Source organism: Nerophis ophidion, linkage group LG14 (genome assembly GCF_033978795.1).
Source record: "Nerophis ophidion isolate RoL-2023_Sa linkage group LG14, RoL_Noph_v1.0, whole genome shotgun sequence".
Classification (NCBI taxonomy): Eukaryota; Metazoa; Chordata; class Actinopteri; order Syngnathiformes; family Syngnathidae; genus Nerophis; species Nerophis ophidion.
Window position 1 is genome coordinate 50,102,338 of NC_084624.1, and position 17,500 is coordinate 50,119,837.

The 17,500-nt window shown below is 41.3% G+C and overlaps 2 protein-coding genes across 4 annotated transcripts in view; one reads left to right on the forward strand and one right to left on the reverse strand.

Annotated features, from left to right (window-relative positions):
- The window catches only part of LOC133568809 (kelch-like protein 10), a 30,412-nt gene extending 23,534 nt beyond the window's left edge, over positions 1-6,878 (forward strand). The window contains exons 3-5 of the mRNA XM_061920961.1: positions 2,729-3,340; positions 6,242-6,391; positions 6,470-6,878. Of these exons, the coding sequence (XP_061776945.1) occupies positions 2,729-3,340; positions 6,242-6,391; positions 6,470-6,844 (1,137 nt within the window). The 3' untranslated portion in view covers positions 6,845-6,878. The remainder of the gene's footprint in view (positions 1-2,728; positions 3,341-6,241; positions 6,392-6,469) is intronic.
- LOC133568807 (kelch-like protein 10) overlaps positions 1-17,500 on the reverse strand; it is a 93,772-nt gene that overhangs the window by 74,749 nt on the left and 1,523 nt on the right. The window lies entirely within an intron of this gene.

Here is a 17,500-nt window from a genome sequence, read left to right on the forward strand (position 1 = left end):
TTTTATGCCTTTTTTTATATTTGCAATCTCCTGAGGTAACTATCAATTTTTTTCCACAGGCTAATAATACATTTGAAAATAAAATAACAATGAATGAACCAAACATTCAAGCCTTGAAGTAGGAAGAGAAAATGCATGAATAAAACGTTTATTGGTCAGTTTGCTGGAAGTTTCCCGGAAGAGTTAGTGCTGCAAGGGATTCTGGGTATTTGTTTTGTTGTGTTACGGTGCGGATGTTCACCCGAAATGTGTTTGTCATTCTTGTTTGGTGTGGGTTCACGGTGTGGCGCATATTTGTAACAGTGTTAAAGTTGTTTATACGGCCACCCTCAGTGTGACCTGTATGGCTGTTGACCAAGTATGCCTTGCATTCACTTGTGCGTGTGTGTGTGTAAAAGCCACAAATATTATTTGACACGCTATTAGTATGGAGGAAAAACGGACGTGACGACAGGTTGTAGAGAACGCTAAAGGCAGTGCCTTAAATGCACGCCCCCAATATTGTTGTCCAGGTGGAAATCGGTAGAAATTTGGGAGAATGGTTGCCCCGGGAGATTTTCGGGAGGGGCACTGAACTTCGGGAGTCTACCGGGAAAATTAGGAGGGTTGGCAAGTATGAGTATTAGCGGTGAATGCGGTGTTACAGCGGCACCGACGATGTAAATGAAATGTTGATGGCAGTTTTAGGGTTAGGGTTATATAGACAATGTAGATGACTCCCGTTACCTGCATTGTTCGCTGCCTCTTTTAGCAGTTTTTCACTCCTTAGAACACAAAGAAATACAGTACCGTATTTCCTTGAATTGCCGCCGGGGTAAATTGCCATGCGGTAAATTTAGGGCTGCGCTTATAAATTTGAGTGTGATGTAAGGATAACATCATGAAAAGCACATTTAATAAAAAAAAACGTTATTATGGTCTTACCTTTACTTATAAATGAAGTCTATGCGCAGCTCCTTCTGATCAAAAGCATCGATAACTTGTTTATAGAAGTCTTCCTTATCTTTCTTCAGTTTTAAAAGTCTCTCTGTCTCGATGGAGATCTTCCTTTATTACCTCCTGCTTTGATTGAAAGTCCAGTTTAGAAAACGGTTTTATTTTAGATATGTAATCCTCCATGTTAAAATAAAGGATCGCTGCTCACTCTTGCTGCTTGTTGTCACTTCTTCTGCAGCAGAGTAGTCGCAAGAAGGATCACTAGCGCCCTCTACCACCAGGAGGCGGGAGTCATTTAATGACTCATATTTGACACACGCAGCTACGGTATATTAACAAAGCATAGCTGCTTACTGTTCTTTTTAGCATATTCAATAGCTTGGACCTTAAATATTACTGAATAGGTCTTAATATTCTTCCTTTTATGCGATTTCAAATGATTGAAATCAGCCTCCTCTATTTTGAAAATGATGACAGGTGAAGTGTCACTCCTGACGTGACGAGTTTGACCCGGCGGAAATTCTAGACATGCGCTAATAAAAATAATATTTTGCAGGGTGGCATAGCTCGGTTGGTAGAGTGGCCGTGCCAGCAACTTGAGGGTCGCAGGTTCGATCCCCGCTTGTCTTGCCCGACACTTTACCCACCTGCTCCCAGTGCCACCCACACTGGTTTAAATGTAACTTAGATATTGGGTTTCACTATGTAAAGCGCTTTGAGTCACTTGAGAAAAGCGCTATATAAAATATAATTCACAATTCACTTCACAAAACGAGTTTGACCCGGCGTTAATCCTGAGCTGGCGGTAATGCTATGCATGCGCTAATTTTTTTGCGAAATGAGTTTGACCCAGGGGCTTCACGGTGGCAGAGGGGTTAGTGCGTCTGCCTCACAATACGAAGGTCCTGCAGTCCTGGGTTCAAATCCAGGCTCGGGATCTTTCTGTGTGGAGTTTGCATGTTCTCCCCGTGAATGCGTGGGTTCCCTCCGGGTACTCCGGCTTCCTCCCACTTCCAAAGACATGCACCTGGGGATAGGTTGATTGGCGACACTAAATTGGCCCTAGTGTGTGAATGTGAGTGTGAATGTTGTCTGTCTGTCTGTGTTGGCCCTGCGATGAGGTGGCGACTTGTCCAGGGTGTACCCCGCCTTCCGCCCGATTGAAGCTGAGATAGGCGCCAGCGGCCCCCGCGACCCCACAAGGGAATAAGCGGTAGAAAATGGATGGATGGATGGAGTTTGACCCAGCAGTAATTCTAGGCAGGCTCATACTATATACCCGGTGGCAATTCAAAGAAATACGCTATGTGTGTTCTTGTCTCACATAAGGATTGTGATCCAAGGAGCAACAAAAGTGAAGTGAATTATATTTATATAGCGCTTTTCTCTAGTGACTCAAAGCGCTTTTACATCGTGAAACCCAATATCTAAGTTACATTTAAACCAGTGTGGGTGGCACTGGGAGCAGGTGGGTAAAGTGTCTTGCCCAAGGACACAACGGCAGTGACCAGGATGGCGGAAGCGGGAATCGAACCTGCAACCCTCAAGTTGCTGGCACGGCCGCTCTACCAACCGAGCTATGCCGCCCTGCAAAATATTATTTTTATTAGCGCATGTCTAGAATTTCCGCCGGGTCAAACTCGTCACGTCAGGTGACGAGTTTGACCTTAAAGGTGCAGTTTTCCTTTTAAGGTACAAGACAAATTCTAAGAAGACGACAAACTTAAGGCTGACCAAGGGTAACTCGGTCCCTGACAACCTTGACAAAACATCTTTTCTTGCCTCTCTGTAGGTGCGTTTAGCGCTGACAAGTGTGGAGTTCATCGCCATCAAAGTGTTGACCAATCAGCTGGTGCAGAACAGCAGCAAATGCCTGGACATGGTTGCTTTTGCCACCCGAGTGATGTGTCACATGGCAACAAATTCTGTGTGTGGATACCGCAACCTCGTCGCCCGTCCTCGCCTACCTTCAGCCATCCTGCTGGCGATCGGTGGCTTCAGCGGACCCAATCCAACACACCGCATCGAAGCCTACGACGTGCACGCAAACTGTTGGGACTACCTTGTAGACATTATGGAGGAGCCCCATGCTTACTTTGGTACCGCCTTTCTCAACAACTGCATCTACTCCGTTGGTGGCTTTGATGGCAGGAAGCATTACAACACCGTAAGCCGCTTTGATATCAGGTCGCACACCTGGCACGAGGTGGCGCCCATGCACTATCGCCGCTGCTCTGTTAGCGTAACCGTGCTAGACGGTTGCATCTATGCAATAGGGGGTGTTGATGGACGTGTGAGGCTAAAGACTGCAGAGTACTACACACCTGAAACAAACCAGTGGACTCTGATTGCCAGCATGCACGAGCAGAGAAGTGACGCCAGCTGCACAGCCCTCAATGACAAGGTAGGTGGAGCTACCTTGGTGAAGTTACTTTCAGGTTGGACGTTATGCAGACATCCGGGCTGCCAATCACACCGACTGTTTGGCGAACCATCCCCAGAAAGCTCAAAATCAGCTACACACGGATGGACATTCAACTCCTCGATTTCCAGAGAAAGTCAGACGTAAATAATTAATCGCTGACTGTCTGAAGCAGCATCACTGACTCCCATTCTGACGGAGTGCATCCTGCGTAGAGACTATGTTCAATGGCCCTCAGAGAACTTTTTCAATTGTCAATATATTTTTAGTCATATGACTAAGAAACCCCAAACCACTTTCATGTTTGTTCATCATTACTGAATGTGGCTCTTCCATTGGTTTTTCCAGATTTTTGTTTTTCACTATTGACGATTGACATTTCCAAAAATGTTAAAGGCCTACTAAAAGGAGATTTTCTTATTCAAACGGGGATAGCAGGTCCATTCTATGTGTCATACTTGATCATTTCGCGATATTGCCATATTTTTGCTGAAAGGATTTAGTAGAGAACATCCACGATAAAGTTCGCAACTTTTGGTGCTGATAAAAACGCTTTGTCTTTACCAGAAGTCACAGACGATGACGTCACAAGGGTGAGGGCTCCTCTCGTCCTCAGATTGTTTTTAATGGGAGCCTCCAGCAGCAAGAGCTATTCGGACAATTTCCCCCTTAATTTGAGCGAGGATGAACGATTCGTGTTTGAGGATATTTATAGCGACGGATTACAAAAAAACAAAAAAATCAAGTAAAAAAGAAAAAAAGGGCGATTGCATTGGGACGGTTTCAGATGTTTTTAGACACATTTACTAGGATAATTCTGGGAAATCCCTTATCTTTCTATTGAGTTGCCAGTGTTTTAGTGAGATTAAATAGTACCTGATAGTCGGAGGGGTGTGTCCACGGGTGTCTTGAGGCCGGTGCCTGAGGGAAGTCGACGGCAGATACAAGGACGGCGCAAACGCCACAGATCTCCGGTAAGAGGCGACTTTTTAACACAATTTTCTCACTGAAACTTGCCGGTTGACAAGTGGTCGGGAACCATGTTCGCTTGACCGCTCTGATCCATAGTAAAGCTTCACCTCCGGGAATTTTAAACAAGGAATCACCGTGTGTTTGTGTGGCTGAAGGCTAAAGCTTCCCAACTCCATCTTTCTACTTTGACTTCTCCATTATTAATTGAACAAATAGATAGATAGTACTTTATTGATTCCTTCAGGAGAGTTCTTGCAAAAGATTCAGCAACACAGATGTCCAGAATACTGTTTAATTATGCGATGAAAAGATACGACTTTTAGCCGCAAATAGTGCTGCACTAATATTTCCTCACAGTCCGTGACGTCATTCCGCGACGTTTTCAACAAGAAACTCCGCGGGAAATTTAAAATTGCAATTTAATAAACTAAACCGGCCGTATTGGCATGTGTTGCAATGTTAATATTTCATCACTGATATATAAACTATCAGACTCAGTGGTCGGTAGTAGTGGGTTTCAGTAGGCCTTTAAGAAAGCAACAAGTATAGTAAAGCGAATAAACACAAAAGTGGTTTTGTGTTTCTACCACCTATTGACGATTGAAATTTGGAAACTTGTTAAAAAACAAACAATAATCTGGAGAAACCATTATGTGAGCCAAGTATAGTAATGGTCATCAACAATATGAATAGTGCCAACTAAATTAATATAAAAGGAGCCAGAATGTGAGTTTTAATAATCATACATCATTATTATTATTAACGAAAATACCAGCGACCCACCACAACCCTGAACGGGACAAGCGGTAGAAAATGGATGGATGGACGATTATAAATATGTCAAATACATGTAGGATTAGTGGATAATGATCATTATAATCAATATTATAATCAAAATAATTATTGGTATATCTAGTGGAGAATAAGCCCCCCGCATCTTTATTAACCAGTGATGTCTGTTTTGATCTTTGATTAAGGTTCCTTGAACGCACCACAGTTATGTGCTATGGAATGCAAAAGTGAAATTTAAACGTAACTTTATCCAATGCTTCCACAAAGAGATTTATTATATTTTTACCTTTTACCACCTCGTCCTGGTTACCAAATGTTGGCGCTGTGTTTACATGCTCGAATGTGAGCTTTGATGAAGTTATGACGTCTGCGTTGAGTGAACAGTGAAGTATTTCATGCTGGTTTCGCCGCTGCCAAGAGGACGGAACCATTTTGCATTTGTGCAAGGGAGGTGTAGGTCGTGCTACACTCTCCTAATATGATTCAAACAACATTACTATTGAACTTTTATGGTGCCATATTTAGAAACATACATATGGGTTAGTGCGTCTGCCTCACAATACGAAGGTCCTGCAGTCCTGGGTTCAAATCCAGGCTCGGGATCTTTCTGTGTGGAGTTTGCATGTTCTCCGTGGGTTCTGCGTGGGTTCTACTCCGGCTTCCTCCCACTTCCAAAGACATGCACCTGGGGATAAGTTGATTGGCAACACTAAATTGGCCCTAGTGTGTGAATGTGAGTGTGAATGTTGTCTGTCTATCTGTGTTGGCCCTGCGATGAGGTGGCGACTTGTCCAGAGTGTACCCCGCCTTCCGCCCGATTGTAGCTGAGATAGGCGCCAGCGCCCCCCGCGACCCCGAAATGGAATAAGCGGTAGAAAATGGATGGATGGATGGACATATTTAAATGAAATAAAACATCTTCAAAAATGTTTACAAATGTCCAGGCAATAACGTGGCTTCTCGTGGTTGGGGCTCTAAACAACTGCAGAGTTTTGGTGCCACGGGTCGGCCCTGCATGGAAGCATGTCCTTGAAAAAACAATACACCTTGTAAATCATGTACAGTATTATAGTGTACACCAGTTGAATGTCATCGTCTAACGACTCCTTTTGGTTCCAGGTTTACATTTGTGGTGGATTTAATGGAAACGAGCCCTTACGAACCGCAGAGTATTACAGCCCTGAGACCAATGAGTGGACTATGATTGTTCCCATGAACAGCTGCCGCAGTGGCATTGGAGTCATTGCTCACGCCAACCGCATTTATGCAGTGAGTGCATTGCTAACATCGGATTGTAGATTTCACCAAGGCTGTTTTGTGGTGCCAAATTCTGCTTTTCTAATGAAGGTTGGGGGCTTCGATGGCGACGTACATCTGTGCAGCGCTGAGGCCTACAACCCACAGACGGACGCGTGGATTGTTTTGCCTTCTATGCAATGCCCCAGAAGCAACTTTGGTATTGAAATTGTCGAGGATCGCGTCTTCGTTGCCGGGGGTTACACCGGGGTCTCTGCAACCAAACTTGTGGAGTACTTTGACGCTACAGTCGGTATGTGGTTTCCAGCCTGCGACATGGGGATCTCTCGCGGTGCTTTGAGCTGCTGTGTGATGTCAGGACTACCCAACATAGCACATTACGTGACGCTGCGCAGCCACCTACCTTTGCTCCACTTAGAGGAAGTTACGCTGGAAATGGAGGACGAGTTCTTGAGCCTGGACTAAAGCCTTGCTCCCGCCTACTTCGCTGGAAAAAAAACAGGACTAACACTTCAGTAAGAAGAAAAAGAAATGAAGACAGAAAAATAAAAGGTAATTATTTGTAATCACGCTTGTTTCTTCCAAGCCAGGGGTCGGCATCCTTTACCACTCAGAGCCATTTCGACCCGATTCACAAAATAAAGAAAACAATGGGAGCCACAAAACTCTTTTGAAATTTAAAATGAAATAACACAGCGTACAAAGTTTTTTTTTTAGCTTTTTGCGATGTATAAACCAGGGGTCTCAGACACGGCCTGCACCTTAATATTAAAATTTAATATTAGTGCGGCCCGCAAGCTTTATCTGAATGCCGCTTGACAACATCACATTTGTCAACCGTCCCAATTTTTACGGGAGACCTCCGTTTTACAGAGCAACTATTCCATCGAATGTCTGCTGATTTTCACCCTAATAACAATTACAAGGGCATGCTATGATGGCAATGCGTTTGGAGCCCTCTACAACCCTAAGAAACAGCTTGCCAGCCCATTCACATGTTGTATGTGGCTTCTGCAGATGCACGTTAGTGACTGCAAGGTATTCTTGTTCAACAGCCATACAAGTCACACTGAGGGTGCCCGTTTAAACAACTTTAACACTCTTACTAATATGCGCCACACTGTGAACCCACACCAAACAAGAATGACAAATACATTTCGGGAGAACATCCGCACCGTAACACAACATAAACACAACAGAACAAATACCCAGAATCCCATGTATCCCTAACTCTTCCGGGCTACACTATACACCCTCGCTAGCAACAAACCCCGCCCCTCCAAACCAGCCGACCTCAACCAACGCACGGAGGGGGGGAGGATGACGGTTGGTGGTAGTGGGGGTGTATAATGTAGCCCGGAAGATTTAGGGATGCATGGGATTCTGGGTATTTGTTCTGTTGTGTTTATGTTGTGTTACAGTGCGGATGTTCTCCCGAAATGTGTTTGTCATTCTTGTTGGTGTGGGTTCACAGTGTGGCGCATATTAGTAAGAGTGTTAAAATTGTTTATATCACAACCCTCAGTGTAACCTGTATAACTGTTGACCAAGTATGCCTTGCAATCACTTACGTGTGTTGACAGCAGCCGCACACTACATGTGATCAGCCTGCACACAGATAGCATGGTATAAAAGTGGACGCGACGACTAGAGGATGTTGAAGGCATTGCCATCACAGCAAGCCCTCAATATTGTTGTCCGAGTGAAAATCTGAGAATATTATCCTCGGGAGATTTCTGGGAGAGGAACCGAAATCCGGAAACCTCCCGGAAAAATCGGGGGGGTCGGCAAGTAAGTAGCTGAGCCACATCAGAGTGATCAAAGAGCCGCATGCTCCGGAGCCGCGGGTTGCCGACCCTTGTTCTAAGCGTTGTATGCATAAAGTAAGACCGGTTCTCTGTAGTGAAGGTAATCGGTGTTGAAATGGAACCATTTGTCTTTGAAAGAGACTAATGAGAAGGAATTCACGATGGATACTAAAACTATGTCGCTCAAATGACAATAGGCCACACTTTTTTTCAATGTATATAAAAATATACTACTCTTAAAAGGGGAAATTAACTTTTTTTTATTTCCCTAACAATACCAATATCGATGTGATACAATAACATATTTTTCTCTTTTTTTATGTATTTTAATTTGTAATTTACGACTCGTACTAGACGGCTAACAATGTAGTTAATAATGTAGTTAATTGCGCCCATAAAGGTATCTAAATCATTCAAAAACTGTCCACATTACTCCATTTACAGGTCGTGACCTGCATACTAGCTAATTAATAGCTGATACCCTTAGTATAAGAGCTAACACCAATAAACTACTTTAATGCTTATGCAGCTATTGACGTACTGAGCCTGCTGCATCGCCCCTGAGTTGGTAAAAAACACTGATATATTTTTAACCTATGGAGTGATGATTATGATTCATTTAGCAGCTAAACAGGAAACACAGCTCTTGTGTTGAAAGATACAAACATCCCATTAGTTAGCATTCTCTTGAGACCAGACATTGTACAGTAAGTCATTGTTTTATCATGTTTGTAGTTTATATATGTTTTGTATTTAGTTTATTATTCCTTCAATCAATGGTCAACAAAATAATCAAAACATTTTACATCTATTATTTTATTAATTGACATTCATACAGACCGAGAGGGTTTAAGCTGAAGTAGATCACTTATTTTGCCTAAGCCTATTAACAAACTGAAATACAAGATGTGGTAAAACCAGCAGACATTAGACTCTGATAGAGATGTCTGATAATGGCTTTTTTGCCGATATCCGATATTGTCCAACTCTTAATTACCAATTAACCGATACCAATATATAGAGTTGTGGAATTAAAACATTATCATGCATAATTTTGTTGTGATGCCCCGCTGGATGCATTAAACAATGTATTAAGGTTTTCCAACCAAAATCAACTCAAGTTATGGGGAAAAAAAATGCCAACATGGCACTGCCATATTTATTATTGAAGTCACAAAGTGCATTATTTTCTTTTAACATGCCTCAAAACAGCAGCTTGGAATTCAGGACATGCTGTCCCTAGAGAGCATGAGGAGGTTGAGGTGGGCGGGTTTGGGGGTAGCGCGGGGTGTATATTGTAGCGTCCTGGAAGAGTTAGTGCTGCAAGGGGTTCTGGGTATTTGTTCTGTTTTGTTTGTGTTACGGTGCAAATGTTCTCCCGAAATGTGTTTGTCATTCTTGTTTAGTGTGGTGCATATTTGTAACAGTGTAAAAGTTGTTTATACGGCCACCCTCAGTGTGACCTGTATGGCTGTTGACTAAGTATGCGTTACATTCACTTGTGTGTGAAAAGTTGTGGGTATTATGTTTGGCCCCTAGGAAAAAAAAAAGATTTTGACCCACTTCTAAAGTGGAAGAACAATAAGCCCATATATCCTCTTATGCCAAGTTAGCCAGTCTAATCTGAGGCTGAGTTGACTTGAAACTGTTAAATGTTGCACTTTTTATAAGTAGAAGAACATTTTTGTCATTTTATTTCATCTGAGCAACAACTTGAGGCAGTTTAATGTTGATTAACGTGGACCCCAACTTAAACAAGTTGGAAAAACTTATTGGGGTGTTAGCATTCAGTGGTCAATTGTAAATGTACTGCACTGTGCAATTTACTAATAAAACTCTCAATCAATCAATCAAAAAAAGCACTTTATATGTACAAAGGTTTTGTTAATAAACCATTCTGAGCCTTATCTTATTTAGTTTTTATTTTATATATGTTGACCACATTAACCCTGGCAATGGACCCTGTGTGTATATGTATGTTATGCCATTGTTTACAAATTTGGTAAATAAATAACCAAAAAGTTCATATTTTGTTTTTTTCTTACTGTATCGAAAATGAACCAAAGCGTGACCTCTAAACCGTGGTACGTACCGTACCCACATTTTTGTGTACTGTTACACCCCTACCATTCACCATTTGACACCCCTCCTCTACGGTCTGTAGAAGCTTGCCCAAAACAGTACATGCTTGTATCATCAACAAAGAGTTATAGTATTTACCAATACTACTACTAAATGATGCTTAGTGAGTCACTATAGTTAGACCTGCTTATCACCCGACTTCTAAAACTTGTAGTTCATCCTCTTTATACTCAGGCTGAAAAAATATAAGGTTCTGGATCATCATTTGTCCCAAAGTAGTCATTGTTGTCTCACATGATGTCTGCCATCATTAGTAGTTGTTGTTGTTGAAGTAAATAGCGAATGATGTGATGCGCTGTGTGAAATCACATCATATGCTTAAAATTTTACATTCTGTCCCTGTTGGTGTGGTTCTGCTTTGCTTGCCTCCTTTTCTCTCGCTTTCTCTCTCCTGCAGTGCTGCCAGCTACTAGCTCCAAGAGACTGGCCACACCTGATCCCAATTAGTTGCCTGCTATTTACACTGCGTGGTGACAGCCGGCAGACACCTGCGCCTCACAAGTTGTTCCACACCGCCTATGAGCTACACCGCCTTCTTGACCACGTTCTACGCTGCTTTGTCTACCTCAGGTCTGACCAGTCTCCAGCATCTTGTTTTTGTGTTCGCCTGTTTTTTCATGGTGTGCTATATTTTTTGCCGCTGTTGCCTTTTGTTGGTTTTACCGCAATATTAAAGAGGAATTGACGGTTCGCTGGCTTCCGTCGTTGCATTCTTTGGGGTCTACACTCACGACTCCTAACACAAAATACGTAAATATTACATTAGGGTTGTACGGTATACCGGTATGAGTATAGTACTGTGATACTAATTAATTAATTAATGTGACTTTAAGGTTTTACTACTTACGTATAAAATACTACACGGTCTAGCTCCATCTTATCTTGCCGATTGTATTGTACCATATGTCCCGGCAAGAAATCTGCGTTCAAAGGACTCCGGCTTATTAGTGATTCCCAAAGCCCAAAAAAAGTCTGCGGGCTATAGAGCATTTTCCGTTCGGGCTCCAGTACTCTGGAATGCCCTCCCGGTAACAGTTCGCGATGCCACCTCAGTAGAAGCATTTAAGTCTCACCTTAAAACTCATTTGTATACTCTAGCCTTTAAATAGACTCCCTTTTTAGACCAGTTGATCTGCCGTTTCTTTTCTTTTTCTTCTATGTCCCTCTGTGTATCGGCTGGGGACATCTCTGCGCTGCTGGTCCGCTACCCTTGGGATGGTTTCCTGCTGGCTCCGCTGTGAACGGGACTCTCGCTGCTGTGTTTGGACTGGACTCTCGCGACTGTGTTGGATCCATTGTGGATTGAACTTTCACAGTATCATGTTAGACCTGCTCGACATCCATTGCTTTCCTCCTCTCTAAGGTTCTCATAGTCATCATTGTCACCGACGTCCCACTGGGTGTGAGTTTTCCTTGCCCTTATGTGGGCCTACCGAGGATGTCGTGGTGGTTTGTGCAGCCCTTTGAGACACTAGTGATTTAGGGCTATATAAGTAAACATTGATTGATTGATTGATAATCATTTGGTCCTATACCGCCTCTGAAAGGTACAGGTTCACCACCCCCATAGCGCCCCCGTCACGTTGTGTCATTCCTGGTTTACGAGCAGACAAGCATGTTCCACAGCGCACACACACGGTGTACTTACAAGCAGACACAGCGTCTGGACATAAAAGGTAGAACGGACGCATTTTGACTTAAAACGAAAGATAAAAGTTAAGTTATAACGCTGAAATGCCTTCAGGAAGAGGTGCTTTAAGACACAATTTAAGTCCATCCGCAGTCGGGAATGTTTTAGCTACTTCTAAATCACTAATCCTCGTCTCCATGGCGACAAATAAAGTAAGTTTCTTACAAGTATCATCCCTGCAGGACGAGGAAGAACCAAATATGCTTCACTGCACACCGTAGCTCACCGGCGTCAAAATGTAAACAAACACCATTGGTGGGTCCACACCTAACATCCACTGTAATGATACCAAGTACAGTAGCGTATCTAGTTGATACTGCTATGATTACATCAATATCTTTTGGCGTCACATCTTTTGTTTGTTTTTTAAATGTATATTATATTTATAAACTGAGGAAATATGTTCCTGGACACATGAGAACTTTGAATATGACCAATGTATGATCTTGTAATGATACCCAAATTTGTGGTATCATCCAAAATGTATGTAAAGTATCAAACAACAGAAGAATAAGTGATTGTTACATTTTAACAGAAGTGCAGATAGAACATGTTAAAGAGAAAGTAAGCAGATATTAACAGTAAATGATTAATAATTCATTTTCTCCCACTTGCTCTTAATAATTTTGATAACAATAGAAATGATAAATGACACAATATTAAATTAGGAGCCTTTGTTTGCTTACTACTAAAATACAAGTTGACTTGTATGTTCCCTATTTTATTTAAGGACAAACTTGCAATAAGAAACATGTTTAATGTACCCTAAGATCTATTGTTAAAATAAAGCCAATAATGCAATTTTTTTGTGGTCCCCTTTACTTAGAAAAGTATTAAAGTACCGAAAAGTAACAAAATAATTTTGGTACCGGTACCAAAATATTGGTGTCGGGATAACAATAATCAGATATATGCAAAACACTTGATTTATAAAATTGTTTTCCGCATTCAATTTCCTGGGGATCATGTATCCATTCAGTGGAATTGCCCAGTGAAAAATACACATTTTTCCTTGTTGCGCTTTTCATGATTATGGACATGTCTATATTTTTCACCACATCTCACCTTTTCAGTTTCAGTTTATTTATTTATTTTATTATACTATATTATAGTTTATTTTATTTATTTATTTTTAATCCTACACCTTTTCATAACATAGCAATTGTATCCTATTTCCCTGTTCTCTGTAACAGAACAGTGAACAGATAGATAAATAAATAATGTATCATAGTAAGTAAACAAATAATCTGTCTAAATGTAAAAAAATAAATAAGAGAAAAGGTTCAAGATGTTCATCATAATTCTTGTTCTGTGTACTTTGTGAACAGTTGTAGTTTTAACCGTCTCTTAAACTGATTCATATGAGTGCTTTGTTTGATTTCTTTGGTTAATCCAGTCCATCATTTAATTAAACATACAGATATGATAAAGCAGGGGTGTCCAAACTTTTTCCACTGAGGGCCGCACATGGAAAAATTCAAACAAGCGGAGGCCATTTTGATACTTTTCATTTTCAAACCATAACAAAATATATGGATTTTTATTTTATTTATTTTTTACATTTATGGTTCCGGGGACCATAAAGGGTCTCAGTCATTACTGCTAATAAAACTTCAGGTTGACATGAAGTAAAAAAAAAAAAAAAGTTTTATGCCTTTTTTGACAAAGACAACTTGTTTTCTTATAGTAAAACTGAAATATGACGTTTTTAGTAATTAGAGCAATAAAAGCTCAATAATGCAGGACACCATTGATTTTAATTCATTATTACTTTTGAGAAATCACAGTGTAAAGATAAATTAAATCCCATTAAATATAATTGGGATCCAAAAGGTGCCGCACCCATAAAGTGATACATTTTTATTATTTTTTTTTTTTACTTTCAACACTTGTTACGAGATCAACTTCAGATATGTCTGTCGATTTTATGTTTGAACTATTTAGTTTCAAAGAAAACGTCGATGTTTTTATATGGGCAACCACACAAAATATGCAATATTTTTTCCACATAAAACATTTTAAAGTGACATTTTGAAGTAATTGGAGTCCTGAAAATAATTCATTATAGCATTGATTTTTTTTGTCTTTTTTTTTTTTTTTTTAGCAATGGCAAAAACAGAAAAATGAAGACAAAAGAAAAAAACAGCCTGCAAGGCAGCTTTGGGTCAACATTGCAACTTTTTCTTGTCAAATTTCACCTCAATCCACTTTAAAAAAAAATGATTTTTAACATTTTTGCAATAGCATTTCCAGAATATGTGGCGGAGCGGGCCGGCAAGCAATTAATTATCTTCGGACACCCCTGTGCTAAAAGTTTTAAGTGTTGTACGGGCATACAAATTTTTTAAATTACATTTTCCTCCAAGGGTATATTTCTCCTCTTTTATGGAGAGCTTGGGGATCACAATAAGCAGCCAACAGGTTATCTTCTTTGACTGCCCAGTGGTTTTAAGGGGGTTGCAATGGGACCCCACGACACCCATTGTATCATGCACACATTTTATCTTGTCTGGTTAGCATTTAAACTCTTAAATTGTTTGAAATAGTTTAATTATTTTTTTAAACTACACGTTAGACTGCCGTGTTTGGCTTTAAAGGCCTACTGAAATGAGATTTTCTTATTTAAACGGGGATAGCAGGTCCATTCTATGTGTCATACTTGATCATTTCACGATATTGCCATATTTTTGCTGATAGGATTTAGTTGAGAACATCGACGATAAAGTTTGCAGCTTTTGGTCGCTAATAAAAAAGCCTTGTCTGTACCGGAAGTAGCAGACGATGTGCGTGTGATGTCACGGGTTGTAGAGCTCCTCACATCTGAGCATTGTTTACAATCATGGCCACCAGCAGCGAGAGCGATTTGGACCGAGAAAGCGGCGATTTCCCCATTAATTTGAGCGAGGATGAAAGATTCGTGGATGAGAAAAGTGAGAGTGAAGGACTAGAAAAAAAAAAAAAGATGAGGGCAGTGGGAGAGATTCAGATATTAGAGACATTTACTAGGATAATTCTGGAAAATCCCTTGTCTGCTTATTGTGTTACTAGTGTTTTAGTGAGATTACAGTATATGGTTGTACCTGAAAGTCGGAGGGGTGTGGCGACCGCTAGTGTCTTGGATGGAAGCCACGTTTCTCGACGAGGCAAGGCAGCCGGGCTGAGATTTTTTTTTTTTTGCTACTCCACGGTGTAAGCATCCGACGGTCGGGGGCGGCCGGTTGGAGGAGGCAAGAGAGTACCCAGCTGCAGGAGGCACGACGCAAGCTCTCCGCTCATAGCTACGGTAAGAGCCGACTTAATACCAGCATTTTCTCACCGAAACCTGCCAGTTGACATGTGGTAGCGAATCATATTCGCTTGACTGCTCTGTTCCATAGTAAAGCTTCACCGTCAGCTTTCGGGAATGTAAACAAGGAAACACCGGCTGTGTTTGTGTTGCTTAAGGCAGCTGCAATACACCGCTTCCCACCTACATCTTTCTTCTTTGATTTCTCCATTATTAATTGAACAAATTGCTAAAGATTCAGCAACACAGACGTCCAGAATACTGTGTAATCATGCGATGAAAAGAGACAACTTTTAGCCGTGAGCGGTGCTGGAAGAACATGTCCGCTACAACCGGTGACGTCACGCGCACGCGTCATCATTCCGCAACGTTTTCAACAGGATACTTCGCGCGAAATTTAAAATTGCAATTTAGTAAACTAACCCGGTATTGGCATGTGTTGCAATGCCATCCATCCATTTTCTACCGCTTATTCCCCTACGGGGTCGCGGGGGGCGCTGGCGCCTATCTCAGCTACAATCGGGCGGAGGGCGGGGTACACCCTGGACAAGTCGCCACCTCATCGCAGGGCCAACACAGATAGACGGACAACATTCACACTCACATTCACACACTAGGGCCAATTTAGTGTTGCTAATCAACCCCCTTTAATGCCTTATTCTGCATGGCCTTATTATACAACCTAACCCTAACCTTATTATTAAGTACTTACCGTATTTTTCGGAGTATAAGTCGCACCGGAGTATAAGTCGCACCTGCCAAAAATGCATAATAAAGAAGGAAAAAAAACATATGTAAGTCGCACTGGAGTATAAGTCGCATTTTTCGGGGAAATGTATTTAATAAAACCCAACACCAAAAATAGACATTTGAAGGGCAATTTAAAATAAATAAAGAATAGTGAACAACAGGCTGAATACGTGTACGTTATATGAGGCATAAATAACCAACGGAGAAGGTGCCTGCTATGTTAACGTAACATATTATGGTAAGAGTCATTCAAATAACTATAACATATAGAACATGCTATACGTTTACCAAACAATCCATCCATCCATCCATTTTCTACCGCTTATTCCCTTGTGAGGTCACGGGGGCGCTGGCGCCTATCTCAGCTACAATCGGGCGGAAGGCGGGGTACACCCTGGACAAGTCGCCACCTCATCGCAGGGCCAACACAGATAGACAGACAACATTCACACTCACATTCACACACTAGGGCCAATTTAGTGTTGCCAATCAACCCCCTTTAATGCCTTATTCTGCATGGCCTTATTATACAACCTAACCCTAACTTTATTATTAAGTACTTACCGTATTTTTCGGAGTATAAGTCGCACCGGAGTATAAGTCGCACCTGCCAAAAATGCATAATAAAGAAGGAAAAAAAACATATGTAAGTCGCACTGGAGTATAAGTCGCATTTTTCGGGGAAATGTATTTAATAAAACCCAACACCAAAAATAGACATTTGAAGGGCAATTTAAAATAAATAAAGAATAGTGAACAACAGGCTGAATACGTGTACGTTATATGAGGCATAAATAACCAACGGAGAAGGTGCCTGGTATGTCAACGTAACATATTATGGTAAGAGTCATTCAAATAACTATAACATATAGAACATGCTATACGTTTACCAAACAATCCATCCATCCATCCATGTTCTACCGCTTATTCCCTTGTGAGGTCGCGGGGGGCGCTGGCGCCTATCTCAGCTACAATCGGGCGGAAGGCGGGGTACACCCTGGACAAGTCGCCACCTCATTGCAGGGCCAACACAGATAGACGGACAACATTCACACTCACATTCACACACTAAGGCCAATTTAGTGTTGCCAATCAACCCCCTTTAATGCCTTATTCTGCATGGCCTTATTATACAACCTAACCCTAACCCTAACTTTATTATTAAGTACTTACCGTATTTTTCAGAGTATAAGTCGCACCGGAGTATAAGTCGCACCTGCCAAAAATGCATAATAAAGAAGGAAAAAAAACATATGTAAGTCGCACTGGAGTATAAGTCGCATTTTTCGGGGAAATGTATTTAATAAAACCCAACACCAAAAATAGACATTTGAAGGGCAATTTAAAATAAAGAATAGTGAACAACAGGCTGAATACGTGTACATTATATGAGGCATAAATAACCAACGGAGAAGGTGCCTGCTATGTTAACCTAACATATTATG